An 18,046-nucleotide genomic window follows, 5' to 3' on the forward strand; every position below is an offset into this window, starting at 1 on the left:
GATACAACTTCCAGGGTATAGAAGCCACATGGGCTGGAGCACAGGATGACTGTGGGACCCTCGGAGGGACAAACAAGCCAGGTTCTCCACTGATGGGCAACACGACACGGAGTCTTGTTCCGGTGCTGGTTTGAACAAACACCTGCCAGGAGGCCATGGCGGACAACTGAGGGGGAGGGAGGGAGACCAGACGTAGGCCCCCTAGGGAGTTGAAAGGACAGCCGCAGGCTCCCTCGGCATGTGACAGGTGAGACCCAGGTCGCGTCCGTGTGTGTGTGGGGGGGCACTCTCCGTCCTTGTGTGCGCCTGGATGGTCTCCACAAGGAAACTGTTAAAACCTAGAAACCACCCACACATCCTCTGCTGGGCGAGGGGATGAAGAGGCTGTGATCCACATGTGCCACGGGATACCGCTGAGCGATCAACGGTAAGAACCTTCCTGAACATCACGAACAGCAGGGAAGAATCATGAGTGCTCTATGCTAAGTGTGGGAGGACAGAATCAAAAGGTTACACACTCCAGGAGTCCATGTGAGTGTCATTCTGGATAAGGGAGCAGACCGGTCTTGCCAGGGTTGGGGGGGGGGGGACAGGGATTTTGAGGGTCACAGAAGGGTTCTGTACCTTGACTGAGGTGGGGGTCACCTTGCTTTATGCGTTTGTCATTATTCAAGGCAACGTATGCTCAAGATTTAAGCACATATAAAAAGATGTACGCACACAAATTCTACCTGAAAAATCAAATGAAAAGTCAATTACCTGGTCCTTGGTTCTCCCCTCCCGTTCCCGGATGTAGGTAGTGACGATTCGCTCCGTCTCTTCTCGCAAGCGGGGGTAGGAGCTGAGCTGGGGGGCGGGGGGGGGTAGAGTGGTGACATTGGCGAAGTCCTCGTGGCCCAGGAAACAACATGAACCACGCAGAGAACACCGGGGAAGGGAAGTGACCAGGCGTGGGCCTACCGAGTCCCCACCTCGCTCCTGGCTCACAGCTGCTCCAGCTGAGAGACAGGAAGGGGACGGTGGGGGAACGGTGTGCCAGACAGAATGACAGGGCGCCCACACACGAGCAGAGATGATTCTCGAGAATGGATACGAAGGTGGAAAGTGGCAAGAGAAAGTGGGTGGTGTGTGTCTGCTGCCCGACAGTGACGGCCACCCCCTCCGCCCAGCACAGGATGAGAGCAAGGACACCGAGTCAAGTGTCAAGGCCAGCAGGCCCACGGGGCGGGAACTCTCGGCCAGCTCGTGAGTGAGCAGCGCCTGTTCTAGGATGATGGGGGCAGCATCTGGGCCATCTCCCTCAGCGGGACCCCCTTACAGAAAGCTCTTCTCTCATCATAACCTGAACCAAACGTACAGAGAAGCCCACCTTCCGAGGTTCGGGTTAAGTCCACGTGTCAGGGAAAACTGAGGAGTTGGTCAAAATCACTAGTGGAAAGCCTCTGAAATGCTCCGTGACACGCAAACACACACGTCTTTGCACTGATCGCGGTTCACGCTGGGTAACGGGGTGGACACCCTCCTCCTCTAAGGTTCTCTAAGGCACTGCCCCTGGTCCTCACTGCCTGCTTGGTGACTGTCCCTGGCCACACCCCAAGCCTCTCCTCCCCCACAGAGCCCAAACTGGAAACGTGGAACACCCACGGGCCACGATGCCCCCCTCTCTCGTCTGCTAGGCAGAGCTGAGATGTCGCAAAGCGACAGGTGGCCCATGGAAGGAGGTGCCCACTGAGGCAGAGTTCCCAGATGCGCAGGTGGAGACTAACATGGGGGTGGGGAGAGGAGATGCAGGACAAATGTGCAGGTGACAACAAAACCTTCGGTTACCTTCTCGGCACACTTTTTAATGACCGTGGCCAGCTCTGAGACCACGAGATCAACACACTTCAAACTCGGCTCTTTGAGCTTTACAATCTGTTTTTTCACAATGGCTTCAAAGGCCATGTCCGGGGTGAAGAGCCCCGTCCTGGGTCATGCGGAGGGCGGGACGAGGTAGAAAGATACCCAGGGACAGTGCAGGCCACACACGCGGGATGGGAAACAGAAAGAGAAGAAAGGAGAGTCAGCTGGTTAGTGACATGCAGGTCGGAGCCTGTGCCCGCATTTGCCCCGGAAGCTACTTCAGATCAAGGAGGAGTCCTGGGTCGGAGGGGAGGCTGGGGCCGGGGCGGGGCCAGGGGTCAGTGTCACGGTGCGGAAGGCGAAGGGAACGTGATGGCCTCGAATTTTCGCACCTGTGACAGTGGGCTCTAGGGTGATAAACCCCACCCCACCTAGGTTTTTTTCTCTCTCTCTCCCTTTTCTAATTGAAGAAGCTTAAGAAGCAAATGTGGGCTTTTCCAGACCGAGACAGAAGGCTCAAGCAGTTTCCCTGCCTTGGGAGACCGACCCCAGAGTCTGGGGCCCCTGCGGACGTGCAAAAACAAACCGGCCACCGGCAAGCACTCCAGCAGTCTGGCCGAAGCGCACTGCCCTGGGAACCAGACCTGCGGGGGAGCCCAGCGTGACCCGCCGGGTGGAGACGGTGGCCTGTGAATACCAGCACATGGGGGCCGGGGACCTAGTGGCTGGGAGAACGTGCTGCCTGGAGGGACAGCTCCGTTCCTGGAGGGAGCCAGGGGCACTGGCGGAGCAGCAAGGAGCCGAGCTGGCTTTGCAGGGCCGGGCACCTGAGCACTCATTCTGCTGGTGGCATTCGGGCCTTTCTTGGTGCCTTGTGGACAGAGAGGTGGCTGGCTCCAAGAAGGCCCGAGGGTGACAGGCACTCATCAAGAAGGAATGATGGCTTGGGGCGGGGGGGCAGGGTTCAGGGAGCTTGGCCTCCAACAGCTGACGCGGGATCCCTCTCTGCTTCCCAGAAGGCAGCAAAGCGACAGCCCAACGACACCCCCATGTCCATCAGACACATGCTAGGCTTGGTATCAGGGTCCCAGGGAGCCCTGCCCCCCAGTCGAGCCGGTTCTGGAGGCCTGGCGCACCCTCCCACCCCGCAGACATCGCGCCCAGGCCAACACGCCCCCGCCCCAGCCCCAGGGAGAAGGCCACATTCTTGGAAACTGAGGCAACCTGGGGGGAAAGGGCACCAGCAGGGCAAAGGCTGGAGCAGCACTGGGAGCCTGATACCAAAGCCTCATACCCCACTTCCACAAGGCCAGGAGTCACCCTGCCGAGGGCCCAATACCTTACTGGTACACTGCCTAACTGTATTGATTAGCTCCTGGATAACCAGGTCGACACATTTCAGACAGGGCTCTTTCAGCTTGACGACCTGCTTTTTCACAATGGCCTCGAATGCCAAGTCCGGGGTGAAGAGCCCGGTCCTAAAACCATCCGTACCCGGGGGTGGGGGAGATAAGTCAGAGAAAAACAAAGCACGGTCAGCAATTTCATAGGCACGGGCCAGGTCCCCGAGAATGAGCCAAGGTCACGGCAAGTCTGGGGGTCAGATGCCAGCATCCACGGCCTGGAAACCCACAGGATGATCCGAGGACCCCAGGGCTGATTAAGACTGGACAACCAGGGTGACAACTTTTGTCAGATAATGGAGGGGACCCAGGAGCCTCACAGGGGACCCGTGATGGGGACGCATGCTGGGTTCCTGTAACCGTGACTCAGCTCTGGCTCCCCAAAACCCCCAAGGGTAAATCTCCAGTGAGCTTTCTCAGCTGGGCTCATGCCAACTGACTGGGCGGTTTAACCTACATTAAACCCAAGGGTGGCAAGCAGCCCCGTGGCCTACAACAGATCCACACAAGACAGCACACCCGCCCTTGAGTGCCCTTGGAGACCCACAGGGAGAGACTTAAAGCTACTGAAAACCACCCAGGAGCCCTCTCCAGGCCTCACACTCAGGGCACCTGGAGGGAGCGGCAACCAACTGGCTGGACAGTGGCGCCACAGAGGTGAAGGGAACACGGCAGCTCTCCCCTTAGGACTTGCCTGACTCCGTGGATGTTCTTAATGGCGTAGCTGATCTCGCGCCGTAAATCCTTCTCGTCAAACTCCATCTGAGAGCAGACAAATCACTCACATGCAAAGAGGTACCTGTGGCACCCCCATAACGGGTGCATATTTGGGGAAGGTATGTCCTGTGTGTGGCTGTTTTCACATGGCAGACTATTTCACCGGTCAAAATTTTTAAAAACATTAAAACCCAGTTTCAGTGAGGATGGTTTGAAATGAACACACTCTCTCTCTCTCTCTCTCTCAGAGGAAACGTGAACTCACTCTCTGAAGGAACATGAATTCACATGAACTTTTTTATGGGCTATTTGGCGGTACCAATCAAGAGCCTCCAAAAACACAGCTATACTTTCAGGCAGTTTTAAACGTTCTAGAAACCTACCTTGAGGAATTCATAAGAATTAGTTATGTTCATAGAACTATTCGTAACTGCTAAAGAATGTGAAAACAACTTAAATAAATCTAATAATGGGAGATTGGTTCAATGTATGATGGGACATGCATAAGATATTATCTTGCCGTTAACAACGCGTGAAATGTAAATGACTGGTTTGGAAAGATGGCCACCATACGAAAAAAGCAGGATACAGAGACAAACAAATTATTTTTCAAGTATGGATGAGCAGATGTGCTGTGTTTTGTGTAGGCTGGGGACTTACCCATTTGCACAGAAATAATCCAGAAAGGGCAAACAATGAGAAGTTAACAGGAGCTGTCTGCGGGTATTAGGGTTAGGGGTGTTTTTCATCCCTTTAAGCTTGTGGCCTTTGTTGAAAATAAATTTTACTGGTTTTTATAAAAAATGATGTATGTTCATGGTAAGAAGTGTAAAACTTCAAGCAAATTAACAAAAGAAAAATCTCAAAGCCCAGAAGGGACATTCTTATGAGTACTCTTGCAGATCTGTCTGTGCAAAGACACCCACGGAGACATCACAGCCTTCACGAGGAAGGATGTTGTACATACTATCCTATATGCTATCCTATACGTGCTGGCTCCTTACCCTGCCTATTTCCCCTTCACCATGATGAGGACACTTTCCCATGAGAACTGACCTACATGTTCTATGTACTTTGCAAAGACTGTGTATTGGATTTTGTCAGAGGGCCAAAATGGAACTTTCCTATGGGTCTGCCGGACACCTCTGAGCTGCCCGCTCAGGGAAGGAAGCCCGGAGGTGACACCTCCTCCCCGACCCCCCACCGCACTGCCACTGGCACCACCGGTGCCCACAGGTGGCAGATGCCGGGAGGCAGGAGTTCAAGACCTAGGGCATGGGAGGAGGCCCTGACCAGCGTCAGGAGGGCCCACGCGGCGGTGCTACCTTCACCAGCTCAAAGGGAAACCGCTCGTGGAAGATGCGATTGATTCGGGCGCCCCCGGAGAGCTCTAGTGTGTCCACTTGGTCTCCAGAGCCTTCGATCCTCTTTTCAAAGTCCACCCCAAACTGCTGGACCATCCTGCCATGAAAAAGAGAAGCCGACGTCAGAGGAGAAGGACCTGACACAGCGCCAGAATCATGCTCCAAATCAAGCCGTGGCTTACATGCTCCCTTTCATTTTCTTAGCAGCGAAATGTATGCAGAGACCAGAACAAATCAATCGCAGGATCGCCTACGGCGCGTAGTCACGACATGCCAGGCCCATTCTACAGGCCCGTTATGCGATTCATTCACCGAATAGGGGGGCAGCGGTTCTTAGTCCGATTTTGCAGATGGTAAGAGTGAGGGGTGCGGTCACAACTCAGCGACTTCTGCCCTGACCAGGCAGAACTGTGTGTGAAAAACAATTCTGGTGTCTTTGCCCCTCTGAGCCTCTGCCTAGTGAGTTGATCTTAATGGTGGCCCCACATGGGGTCACAGTGAGGATTCCAGGAACTTCTGGATTTCATCAACTCCGAAAAATCACCGACCCTAAGGACTGCTAGTCTGCACACCCAGAAGAAAGAAACAATGCAGCCAATTACGGTAATTCACCTCAAACTTTTGAATTCAGGGAAGTTAAAATGTTTTTTCTTTTTAAAAAGTGCTTAAGTAAGTGATGGAATATGTTACCACCACATGCACGCCCTTGGAACCCAACCCAGCCCTTAAAACAGTCCCCAGGTGTTGATGACTGGTACTGTGACCCTGTGAGCAGCCGAGAACTAAAGTATTCGTTAGCGTTTGGTTTTCTGTAGCATTTCTACTCATTTCCCCAGCCTCTTGCACTGCCTGCCTTAGTCATTTCTGTACCTCCGCCGCCCCCAAATTCTTGATGTCCTCAAGCTCTGCGTGCAGTCCGCCCCGAAGGGGAGCTGCTGCCGTCAAGGGACCAGCCCCCACTGGGCCAGCGGCGTGGAGCACAGCTTGCTAGCGAAGAGACCTCCAGCTCTCACGGGCAAACACTGCCGATGCTCGCAAGATGCCAAGCGGCCAGGCTTGGCGCCAGTGAATGGGGTTCTCCCGGAACACCCGGTGGGAGGGCAGGGATGGGGTGTCTCATACCCCAAGAAACTCTGCCCGCAAGAAGTAAACGGTATTAAGCTTGAGCATAAAAGCATTCTCACCCCTGAACCCTCCAGCATGCAGTGCTGAGTGGAGGGGTCCGGGGAGGAGGACACCAGGGTTATAACAGCTACCGCGGGTCACGGGTGGTGTCCCTCTGCTGTGACCTGCGGACGAACCACATGTGTGGCACCGTTTGCCTTATGAACTGCCAGTGAGTTTCTGGATCCCATTCGAGCCCAGCACCCGGGATTCCTGGCAGCCAAGAAACTGGGAGTAGAGGGGCGCCTGGGTGGCTCAGTGGGTTAATCCTCTGCCTTGGGCTTGGGTTGTGATTCCAGGGTCCTGGGATCAAGCCCCACATCCGGCTCTCTGCTCAGCAGGGAGCCTGCTTCCCTTCCTCTCTCTCTGCCTACTTGTGATATCTGTCAAATAAATAAATAAAATCTTTTTTTAAAAAAAAGAAACAAACAAACAAACTGGGAGTCTAGAGGCAAGAGAAGCAGAGAGAGAGATTAAGAGAGAGAGAGAGATTCTGGGATTGTCGGGCACATGTACTCCCCCTCCTCACAGCAGCGCGGCTGTGGAGTCCTCCACAGCTCTGAGCTGAGACAGCCAGTACCCACCCAGGGTCAGGGTGAGAATTCCAGGAGAAAGAGCAGAAAGAGCTGACACACGGCCAAGGCCCCACCCCGGTCGCCCAGGTCTATCCTCCCCACAGCCACCAGAAGGCACCTAGGATACCTGAGTCAGGCCATCCCTCCACGGCTCCCACCACTCAGAGGAAAAGCAATTCCTCCCCATGGCCTACTAAGACCCAAATGCTCTGCCTGTCTCCTCCCCTCCTCCACTCTGCCCCTCACTCTGTTCTGTCATACAGCCTCCTCCAGCACTGCAGGGCACAGTCCTGCCTCAGGGCCTTTGCAGTGGCCAAGCCCCCATCCCTGACCTCTTCGGATCTTTGCCTGACTATCACTGTCTCAGGGCAGGCTTCTTGACCACTCTGTTTAAATGGCACCCCCAGGCCCATCCTGGCACCCTAGCCCCTTCCCCATGTTAATATCTCACCATGTAACGCACTCCACATTTTCTTATTTGCTTATTTTCTGTCCCATCACTCCGCCCTCCCCTTTCTAAGCACCTGGGGCAGGGATGGCTGTCTGCCCCGTTCACTGGGGCGACCCGAGTGCTTCCACAAACGTTACGCTAAGTGAACAAATGAACGAATGAGGATGGACACCCAGCCTGGACCTGGGACCCTGTGGCCGGGTGGAGGCCCCCCACAAGCCAGGCTGGGGGGCTGGGAGGTTGGGAGGGAGACACGTACTGCAGCAGGGCTTTGGTTTTGCGTGTGGGGTCGTCGGGCCTGAAGTTCTTGTACTCCTCCACCTCCTTCTCCAGGGACAGCAGCTGGCTCTGCAGCTTGCTCCGCAGGGCTGGCAATGACTCCCGGATGTGGTTGGTCAGTTGCTGGGGGAGGGAGAGAGGTCAGAGGTCAAAGGTCACAGGTCAGCACAGGCGGGATGCCAGGGAGGCTCTGGCCTGCTGCACCTGCTGAGGGCCGATGCCGAGAGGGCCCCTGAGCGCAGCACGCCCCCCAGCCTCGGGAGGAAGCAAGGGAACTATCTGGCTGCAGTCACACTAGCGTGTGGGACAGGTGGGGTGGCACGTGCTGCTGGGAACGGCCCACGGGGCTGCCGCAGGGCAGCCAACCAGGGTGTCCGCGCCTCAGGGTCCACATGACACATGGGCCAACCCACGGCAGCCTCGCCCAAGTGCTCCGGTGAGAGGCCCCAGAGGCCAGCGAACAACCCACGCACTGAAGGACCGGCCGGTGGGGGACGGTCCGCGTGGGCCACAGAGCAACAGGCAGATGGAGAGACGCGGGGCTGGGCGCGAACAGCTCCCTGGCAAAAGGAACGTGCAGAGCATGTGCTCCCTTCTGTGAAAGAGGGAGAACGTAAGAATGTATTTTTAGTTGCCTGAACAGAGGGAAGGAAGCTCCACAGGAAACAAATGCGGAAGAAAGACCGGAGTGGGGCGGGCGGGCAGGGGGCCTCTCACTGTGCCCCCTTCTCCTCTCATCTGCTTCAGAATCGTGTGGATTTTTTTTTTTTTAAGATTTTATTTATTGGGGCACCTGGGCGGTTCAGTAGATTAAAGCCTCTGCCTTCAGGTCAGGTCATGGTCTCAGGGTCCTGGGATCAAGCCCCATATCGGGCTCTCTGCTTAGCGGGGAGCCTGCTTCCCTCTCTCTCTCTGCCTGCCTCTCTGCCTCCTTGTGACCTCTGTCAAAATAAATAATAAAATTTTTAAAAAATGTATTTTATTTTCTTATTTGACAGAGAAAGGAGGCAGAGAGGGAGGCAGGTGAGGGGAAGCAGGCTCCCTGCTGAGCGGAGAGCCCGATGCGGGGCTCAGTCCCAGCACCCTGGGATCATGACCTGAGCTGAAGGCAGAGGCCTTAACCCACTGAGCCACCCAGGTGCCTCTCGTGGATTTGTTAATTGTTCACAAATTGTAAGAGGAAGCAACACTACAGGAAAGGTTAGAGAGAATACCTCAGGATGGAGGGAGAGAGAAAAACATGAGAGAGAACAGAGAACATCCCACTGTTACGGCAGGGAAAGAAGGGAAGGCAAGGGAAAGTGGGGGTGGAGGGGGGGAGGGGGAGGGAGGGAGTGAGGCGGGGGATACAGACACAGTGGCTTCTCGGCCTGAGTGTCACTAGAGGGCAGCCGGTTAGTGGTGACCGGCCAGCACTGGGGAAAGGACCCACCACCAGACGGGAGGAAATGGGAGATTCACTATACTTGGGCTGCATGACTTGACATTTTACTATACTAGAGAGAAAGAGAGACCGAGAGGGCGAGAGGGGGGCAGGGAACAGAACAAAAGCCATAAAAGCAGCTATTGCCCTACAAGTGAAAAGCGCCTGCTACCAGCTCTCCTACGAGAGACAGGGACGTCCTAGCATCCATCAAGCTAGGAAGGAGGTGCGAGGGAGCCTCACCCTCCAACTCACCACACTGTGCTTATGAATCTGACGGCTCCACTGAGGGCCTCTGTGGCCAGGACCCTGCCCCAGCGGCTGCCCCCAGACCCCTCCGTGGGAGCTGCAGGCCTTTAGGGGGCACTGAGGCGACACGCGCGGCAGACTGTGCCCCCCCACCCCATGTCCGACAGCATCCTGGAGTCCAAGAGCAGCGGCTCAGGGAGAAGCGTGGGCAGCGGCGGGCGGGCAGGCACAGCTCCAGGAAGTGCCATGAGGCCAGCCAGGCCCCGCCTGAGCGCCAGCCCTCAGAGGCGGCCGCCCGCCACCTGCGGGGTAGTTTTACTTCCCTTCCTCTCCCTCTGCCCCTCCACCCAGGCCACCCGCTTCCTCCCACTAGACACATCCCGACTCCCCTCAGCTGCCCTCTCCGCCTTCTGCTCTGCACTGGCTCTTCCCGGCCCCCATCGCTCCCTCACCCTTGATCGTGCCTTGACCTGGGGACTTGCTCCCAGTCTGTGCCCCCCCCCCCCATTAGAAATATGCCTTCCCCGAGGACACGGTCCCGGCTCTGGCGTTGCTGCTGTGCCCCCACGGCCTGGCCGCAGGGACGGCCCTTACTGTGGCTCCGAGTCCCTCCCCGCTTCCGGGAAGTTGCCATCAACTACCCAGAGGGCACATCTCACAACCCTGGATGGACAAACCAGGCCCGACCCGAAGGACAGGCCCGGCCCGGTACCGCGAGCCTGCACCAGCCCCCATCAGGGACTCTCCTCTCCAGACAGAGCCACACGCGAGCGGTCCGATGGTGGTCACGTTAACAGCCACCTGCGTGCACCAGGAGGATGAGAAACCATCTTGGCCGCGCTCCAGAGAGAAGCTGGCGGGACAGCTTGCAGCCCATGTGTCCAGAGACGACGACGCAGCCACGAGAAAGAACGAGGAAGGGCGCTTCTCGGCCCGGGCCGCGCTCCAGGAGATAACGCTGAGCAGAAAAACCCAAAAGTGGGGCAGGACGGAGGGGTGGGGAGGCATCCACAACTACATCATCCTTTATGGTACAAAAGAGAGAACTAGGATTCTCAGAAGACCTTTTTGCGTCTATGGACAGAGAAACGCAGGCAGTTGACAGCAGGCCCTGTGGGTGAGAGGGACGGGGCAGGCGGGGCGCCTCACGGCACGCTCACTGTTTCCAAACCCCGAGAATTTATTTCCTGTACAGAAGAGCAAGAGGAAAACAGCACTACAGCGGGGCAGCGTACGTATGGGGCACGGACACCACAGCCCCAGGGGGCCAGCTGACGCCTGGGGGACGGGGGCTCGGACAGCTCGGCCGGGCCACCCCGTCAGAGGTGGGGCTGGGCTTCAGACCCGCGGAACTCAGGCCCCACAGTCCCCCCGCTGAGGTCCTGTCCAGCGCTCCCAGCCACCCTGCCTTGGTGCAAGCCAGGTCGCTGTCACCCAGGTCACCCGGGCCAACTTCTGGGTACGGTGATTAGATAATTCCAAATACTTAATTATAGTGAAAATAAAATCAACAATAGTAGCGGTGGCGAGAATAGCGCTGTCAGTGACTCACGGAACACCCACCCCTCGCCAGGCCCCGAATTGAATGTGGTTGGAACCCATGTTGCTGCAGACCAAGGCCAGCAGCATGGCGGACCGCCGCAGCACGAAACCCCGGCCATACCTGGTTCAGGGTCTTCTGCAGGTGCGGGGTGCCCATGCGGTCAGCCATGTGCCGGTAGGCCGGGTGGGAGAGGAAGAACTTCCTCTCGGCCGCCAGCGCCGCACGGATGTCCTTCTTGCCCTCGATGTCCTTCTGGCTGCGGTTCACCACACCGATGTAGCCTGCGGGGAGAGCGGGTCAGGGCAGGGGCAGTGCCAGGCGGGCCAACGGGCCTGGATGCCCACCGTGGACCGGGCACGCAGCTGAGCCCAGTGCAGGCAGACATGGCCGCTGTCTCACAGGTCACTCACAGACGAGGTCCCCGGCCAGACCCGTTCCTCAGAAACGTGGAGAACACGAACACACAGAGCGGTCCAGAAAAGCGACAGAAGTGTCTGGAGGAAAGAGGGGAGATGCCCAACCTCGTATGAGGCAGGGAGAAAGGAAGGCTCTGGTGAAGATGAAACCCCCAAACTGAGCTTTAGAGACAAGAATGAAAACCACATCAAAAAAGAAGGGCGGCGGGCGCCTGGGTGGCTCAGTGTGTTAAGTCTCTGCCCTTAGGTCCTGATCTTGAGGTCCTGGGATCGAGCCCCACATCAGGCTCTTTGCTCAGCAGGGAGCCTGCTTCTCCCCTCTCTCTGCCTGCTGCTGCCTACCTGTGATCTCTCTCTCTGTCAAATAAATAAATAAAATCTTAAAAAAAAAAAAAAAAAAAAGGGCGAGAGGGACCAGTTCATCTTGCCAGGTATTAAAACCTGTTCCATGGCTGTTACATTTGTCGAGCTTGGATATATCGGGCACGGATGTCCAGAGAAATGAATGGCATAGAACAGAAAAAAGTCTAAAACCACACATGATGGCAGGTGGGAATGGATGGTTAATGCTTCTAAGCCAACAGGAGGGAAGCTCTTTAGAGATGATCGTATGTGGGTTAAAATTTTCTGAATCAGATACAAGAAAATGGTAGCCATGACTGACTATATGAGAAATGGGGCTTGCGGGAGAGGTGAGCTACTTTCTCCTTCACTGACTGGCCTTCCGAACCATTCTGGAATTCTTTAATCATAGAAAACAGGATTTAAGATAAAAATGCTAATGTGAAGAAAATATCTGCCCTCTTAGGACATGAAGCAACTGGAAGGGTAGAGAACAGGAACGCTGTTCAAAAAGCCAGAACAGGGGCACCTGGGTGGCTCAGTGGGTTGAGCCACTGCCTTCGGCTCAGGTCATGATCTCAGGGTCCTGGGATTGAGTCCCGCATCGGGCTCTCTGTTCAGCAGGGAGCCTGCTTCCTTCTCTCTCTCTCTCTCTGCCTGCCTCTCAGTGTACTTGTAATTTCTCTCTGTTAAATAAATAAATAAAATCTTAAAAAAAAAAAAAAAAAAAAAGCCAGAACAGGGGTGTCTGGGTGGCTCAGTCGGCTGAGCGTCTGACTCTTGATCTCAGCTCGGGTCTTGATCTCAGGGTCGTGGGTTTGAGCCCCATGCTGGGCTCTGCAATGGGCATGGAGCCTACTAAAAAAAAAAAAAAAAAAAATCCAGAATAGTCCTGGGTTCCCAGGTACGGACACAAGGCACCAAATAGTATTGGTGTGTGCGCTTCGTGGGGGGAGGGTGTCATGGGACATCGAGAACTCAGCCAAGAGCCTGACCCACAGTAGGTGCGCAGTAAACAGACGTGGTGCCTATTTTCATCCAGGCTAACATAATGAAGAGGTGGACTGGGGAGAGGTGGCCAAACGCCCTCAGGGATGCATGCAGACAGACATACGCCACTCTCAGTGGGGGGCGTCCCAGGTTTCCCTTGGGGAAAGGGGAGTGGTGCCTGCCTACCATGTTTCCCGACAAGTCTTGTGCAAGACCGGTTACCTTTCATCCTCTCCATCTTTGCCATTATGTCCATTTTACAGATGAGGGTACGTGACCATGGGGAGGTCACAGAGGAGAACCAGATGGGAACCCAGACCGGTGAGAAGCCCAAACTCACTACCATCCACACAAGAGTAAGCAGGAGGGAACAGCAGAGAGCAGAGCCAGTGGTCTGGCTGGGATTCTGGTTCGTAAAAGCATAGGAGTTCTGAGTCTTTTTTAGCCAAGAAGAAGGACGCAGCTGGTGAGATTCTAAAAGCCACAGGACGGGCGCAGAACACCGAGGGTGGGAGGCCTGAGGGCACAAATCAGTAGCCGGCAGACAGGTCGGGGAGAGGAAGCACTGACTTTCTTGGAAACAGACAGGAAGGCAGAGGAGGGCAGACACAGAAGCAGTGGGGCGGGGAGGAAGGAAGCCGAGGAGGTCTGTGTCATCATCCAGCCACCTGTCACCGATGCTGAGCCAGGTAGCATCCCTCGGGACTAGGATTTAGGCCCAATACACGTGGGAAGAGCATGGGGTTAGGGTGGCTGGTAGAGAGGACAGGGACATGCGGGGTCTGCTTCCCCGTTTGGCACCAACCCTTCCTTCCTAAACCTCTGACACAGACCCTGACCCTGGCAGCCACCTCTCCTTACTCAATGTCTCAGCATGGCTTGGGGAAGGTGGAAACCAAGGTCCGGATGTTGTCCCCATGCCGATCCCACACACGGAGGAGCGAATCCTTAGGGGCTAAAGAAAAGATCTCAATGGTGCTGGCAACACCAGCGCGCAGAGGGTGCTGACAGCTGACAGCAGATCGCCTGAGGCAAGGAATGGGGCAGGAAAGGGAACCAATTAATAAAATGGCTTAAAAAATATTTAAAAACGGGTGCCTGGGTGGCTCCGTGGGTTAAAGCCTCTGCCTTCGGCTCAAGTCATGATCCAGGATCCTGGGATCGAGCCCTGCATTGGGCTCTCTGCTCAGCAGGAAGCCTACTTCCTCCTCTCTCTCTCTCTCTGCCTTTCTGCCTACTTGTGTCAAATAAATAAATAAAATATTAAAAAAAAAAAAAAGGCATTAAAAAGAAAAAAAGACCATAGAGCAGTGCCTCGTACATCACAGATAACAAGTATCTGCTCTTCTAATTTTTTGAAAAGAAAAATATTTAGGCTACTCCTGTGAGAAGATCTAAACCTGAACTTTATCAGGTTCTCCGTCTAGATTTCATTGCCAATTTTGGGGAATAATCGGCCCAATCCCAAGTTGGGACATGATCTGGTTTCTTCCACCAAAAAATGATATGAGAGAAAAAAGGGGCTGGTGAGGGAGCTGTTGAGCCAGAAACTTAGGCATTTATTTGTAAAATGATAGGAAGCCAAGGATTTGCTTTGTAATCCCCCAGAGAGCAAATAAGGGGAGGGCATTTGGGCATTCGAGATTAGCTGTGTGTTGATAACCACTAAGGCTGGGTCTATGGGTCTTCTATGGGGCTCCTCGTACTTCTCTACTCTCAAGAATGTTTTTTAAATGTTCACGATAGAAAGTAAGCATGACCGGTAATAAAAATTATGAATCCTAGGGCGCCTGGGTGGCTCAGGTGTTAAGCATCCCACTCTTGACTTTGGCTCAGATCATGACCTCAGGGACATGAGATGGAGCCTCACATTGGGCTCCCGCTTGGCGGGGAGTCTACTTGGGATTTTCTCTCTTTCTCTCCCTCTGCCCCTCCTACTCACACACTTTCTCTCTCTCTCACTAAAATAAGTAAGTAAAATCTTGGGGAAAAAAAAAATTATGAATCCTGGGGCACGTGGGTGGTACAGTCAGTTAAGCATCCAACCCTGGTGTCAGCTCAGGTCACGATCTCGGGGTCATGCGATCCAGCTGTGCGTTGGGCTCCAACCTCAAAGCAGAGTCCGCTCTGCTCCCTCTGCCCACCACCCCTCCTCTTGCAAATAAATAAATAAATTGAAACAAAGAAAGGAAGGGAGCGAGGGAAGAAGGAAAGAAAGAGGCAGGGAAGGAAGGAAGGAAGGAAGCAGTCAATTAATTAATTATGCATCCTGGGGAATGTTTTCAGAGGAGAGCCCTGAAGTATAAACTGGCTGGAGAGGCTGTGCTAGGGATGACTGTGGTGCCCTTTCTCTGTAGGCCTGTTTATGTCCCCGAAGTGAGCAGGTGTTAACTGTGTAACTGGGAAGTCAATGTGTACAAATCAGAAGAAAAAGATACATAGGAAACAGTAGTTACTCCCTGCACCTGGGAAACAGGCAGCAGTGAGTGCTTATGTGTGTATATTTCCTGGCATTGGTCCAGGTTTCAGTAATGATAAGGACAAAAACATTATCATCTGAACCTCCTCCCTGCCACTGCACCCCGCCCCCAGCTCTGCACCCAAGCCCACCTCTTCTCAAGGGGAGCAGCTTGTTCTCCAGGACGTCCCTAGCGTCAGTGCCTTCGTCCATCAGATCGAGCTTTGTGATGACGCCAATGGTCCGCAGGCCTGAAAGAGCCCAGAGGTCAGAGGATGCCGTGAGGGAGGAGCTTGGTCTGGCAGCTTTGGGCGGGGGTCCCCACTTCCAGGTGTGGGACCTGGGACAAGCCATAACATCACCTGCCTGGACCCTAGTTTCCCTCATGTCAAGTGAAGACAACAGCCACACCAGTCTCAGAGGGCTCTTCATGAAGACACACTGGCTTGTGACAGACACGCCATCAGTAAATACTGGCCACCATCATTGTCATTCCTGTGACCTGCTGACAGTGTCTCGCTGCCACAGTGTCGGGGGAGACCTTGTGGAAACTCAAAATCCCGGCTCAGTCTCCATGCTGCGCTGAGTTAGCTGCAGAGTCCCAACATCATACACAAACCCACGGCGACTGTTTCTAGGGTTACCCTGCACCTGAGTGGCCAAAATTCCACTCTGGAAACCACCTCATCGGATTCCTCCTATCCCCAGGCCTACTCGCAAATCAAGGGAAACCCGCTAAGCAAAGCTGCTCACCTACAGATCAGTGGCCCCCGGCAGGACTACGGATCCCCTCTGAGATGGCGCCCATGCATGTGTGGGTGTGTGCGTATGTGTGAACCACATGAAGCCCAGGGAGGTCCTCAGAGGACGCGAAGGGGGCACCCTGGCACCCTGCCTGTTCACACTCAGCCGTGAGCCTGTGAGCTGCCATCACCTTTCTGGACAACGGAGGGGCCACAGCTGTGAACACCCACAAAGCTTGTGCCAGGCGGGGAGGGGAGGGCAGAGTGAGGGAGGATATGGTACCGCAGAGGGGTCTGGGGGCCCGGACTCTATTGGAAATGCTGGATTTCACTGGAGCGTTATTTCCAAAAGACCAGAAACAATCCACATGTTCAAGAACAAAGAATAGTCAACAATGGGCAGTTTGGTGGGTGCTGTGTACATGCATCCCACTGGTAACAAGGAAACATGTACACACAGCACAGAAAAATAAGGAAAGGTCATTTTGGGGGTAATAATTATGAACACTTCCGGAGACAGAAAAGCTAACATCAAGTTCACAAGTGTAAGTGAACCCACGCCCCTTTCCTCAGCACCCGATCAAGCCTCTGTGGCATCTCTGTCACAATCAGACTCTATCCCATGGGACTGGATGGGGGGGTGGGCACAGGGAGGCTGTGGGGGGGCGCCAGGTAGAGGTAGCCTCTCCTAGGAGAGGGGTGACCTGGGGACACAGTGTCCCCTTCGCTGGACAAAGATACTCAGAACACAGTCCTCAACTCTGAAAAGCTCGCAGTCCACAGTGCAAAAGGGCCGTCAGTTCCTACCCCTCCCCGAGCCGTCCTCGAGCCAGACCAGAACCGGAAACCAGGGAGCAAAGTGCCAGAGCCTGTCTTTCCCCATCTCCTCCCTGGTCCCCGACTCCCTCCAAACCACTATGGAATCAGGCAGTCAGAGGGCATTTCACAAACCACATTTCAGTGCGTATCCCCCTCCACAACCACCAACACATGCAGGACACACCCAGGTCCCCACAGCAGCCACCAAGGCCCCTGGGATAGTCCCACCCCCCACGTCACCTCCTCTGCCCCAGTCACAATGGCCTCCTTGCCATCTCCTGGGCACCCCAGGCTCAATCAAGCCCAGCCTATTTAGCATCACTGGCCATTTCCCTGGATTTTGCCTCTCTTCATCATTTGCCGTTCTGGTCTTGCCTGAAACCTCACATCTTCAGAGACCTCTGACCCCCACCTCCTCCTACCCTAGCCACTCTCTCAAAAGGTTAGATTTTCCTCCAGTGCTTGCTTTTGGCTGAAACTGCCCCACCTGCTTATTTTCTTATGGTTTTCTCTCTCCCTCCCTGGAACATCAACTCACCAGGGCAGGGGCCCCTTGTCAACTTTGTCCCCTACAGGGTCCCCAAGGCCAAAACAGAGCCTGGCATATAACAGGTACTTAACTGACATGTACTTAATCAATGGCCTAAGGAAAAGTTTGACCCGGAATGCCCCGAGCCAGAGACGCCACAGTCCACACTGAGCCCTATCGCCCCATCGGACTTCATGAACTCATCCCCCTTTTACCTTCTCTGCCTGGCCCCTAAGCATTACAGGGACCTCCCCAGTCCTCTGAGGAGCTCTACAGGCTAGGACTGCTGTTGCCATTCTGACAGAAGGGGACCAAGATGCCCAGCTGCCACACAACAGCCTCTTGGGCAGTCCATTGGCCCTGCTGGTCCCCAAAGGAGAGGCTGTATCCCAGGAGGGCCTATTCCTAGGGGTCATAGGCCAAAGGCCGAGTGACCTAGAAACAAGGATGCTGGGCAAGCTGCCATGCTCTCAGGCCCTCGGAAGGGGAACGCCTACTGTGGGGCTCAGTAGTTACCTTGTGGGTCAACCTCCTTGGCCAGCTTGAGGGCGTCCGAGTTGGCCAGGTCCATGTTGGCAGGGGTGACAGCGAGGATGAGGCTGCTTTCCCGGCTGATGAACTGTAGGATCATGTCCTTGATCTGGTACTCGATATCCGGGGGCTGGTCCCCCACAGGCACCTTGGTGATACCCGGGAGGTCGATGAGGGTCAGGTTCAACACTGAGAGGAAACCAGAGGG

At 54.9% G+C, this 18,046-nt stretch overlaps 1 protein-coding gene across 10 annotated transcripts in view; it reads right to left on the bottom strand.

The window, feature by feature from the left end:
• DNM2 (dynamin 2) overlaps positions 1-18,046 on the bottom strand; it is an 82,012-nt gene that overhangs the window by 23,255 nt on the left and 40,711 nt on the right. For 6 of the 10 annotated variants that reach the window (XM_082731346.1, XM_082731345.1, XM_082731342.1 and 3 more), the window contains exons 4-11: positions 17,824-18,027; positions 15,369-15,467; positions 11,131-11,291; positions 7,776-7,918; positions 5,288-5,423; positions 3,940-4,007; positions 3,182-3,320; positions 760-846 (exon numbers count right to left, since the gene is read on the bottom strand). In XM_082731346.1, the coding sequence (XP_082587472.1) occupies positions 760-846; positions 3,182-3,320; positions 3,940-4,007; positions 5,288-5,423; positions 7,776-7,918; positions 11,131-11,291; positions 15,369-15,467; positions 17,824-18,027 (1,037 nt within the window). Of the gene's footprint in view, positions 1-759; positions 847-1,827; positions 1,967-3,181; positions 3,321-3,939; positions 4,008-5,287; positions 5,424-7,775; positions 7,919-11,130; positions 11,292-15,368; positions 15,468-17,823; positions 18,028-18,046 lie in introns of all 10 variants that reach the window. The other 4 variants (XM_082731338.1, XM_082731344.1, XM_082731341.1 and 1 more) reach the window with 1 other exon arrangement.

Source organism: Mustela nivalis, assembly GCF_964662115.1.
Source record: "Mustela nivalis genome assembly, chromosome: 1".
NCBI classification, from domain to species: Eukaryota; Metazoa; Chordata; class Mammalia; order Carnivora; family Mustelidae; genus Mustela; species Mustela nivalis.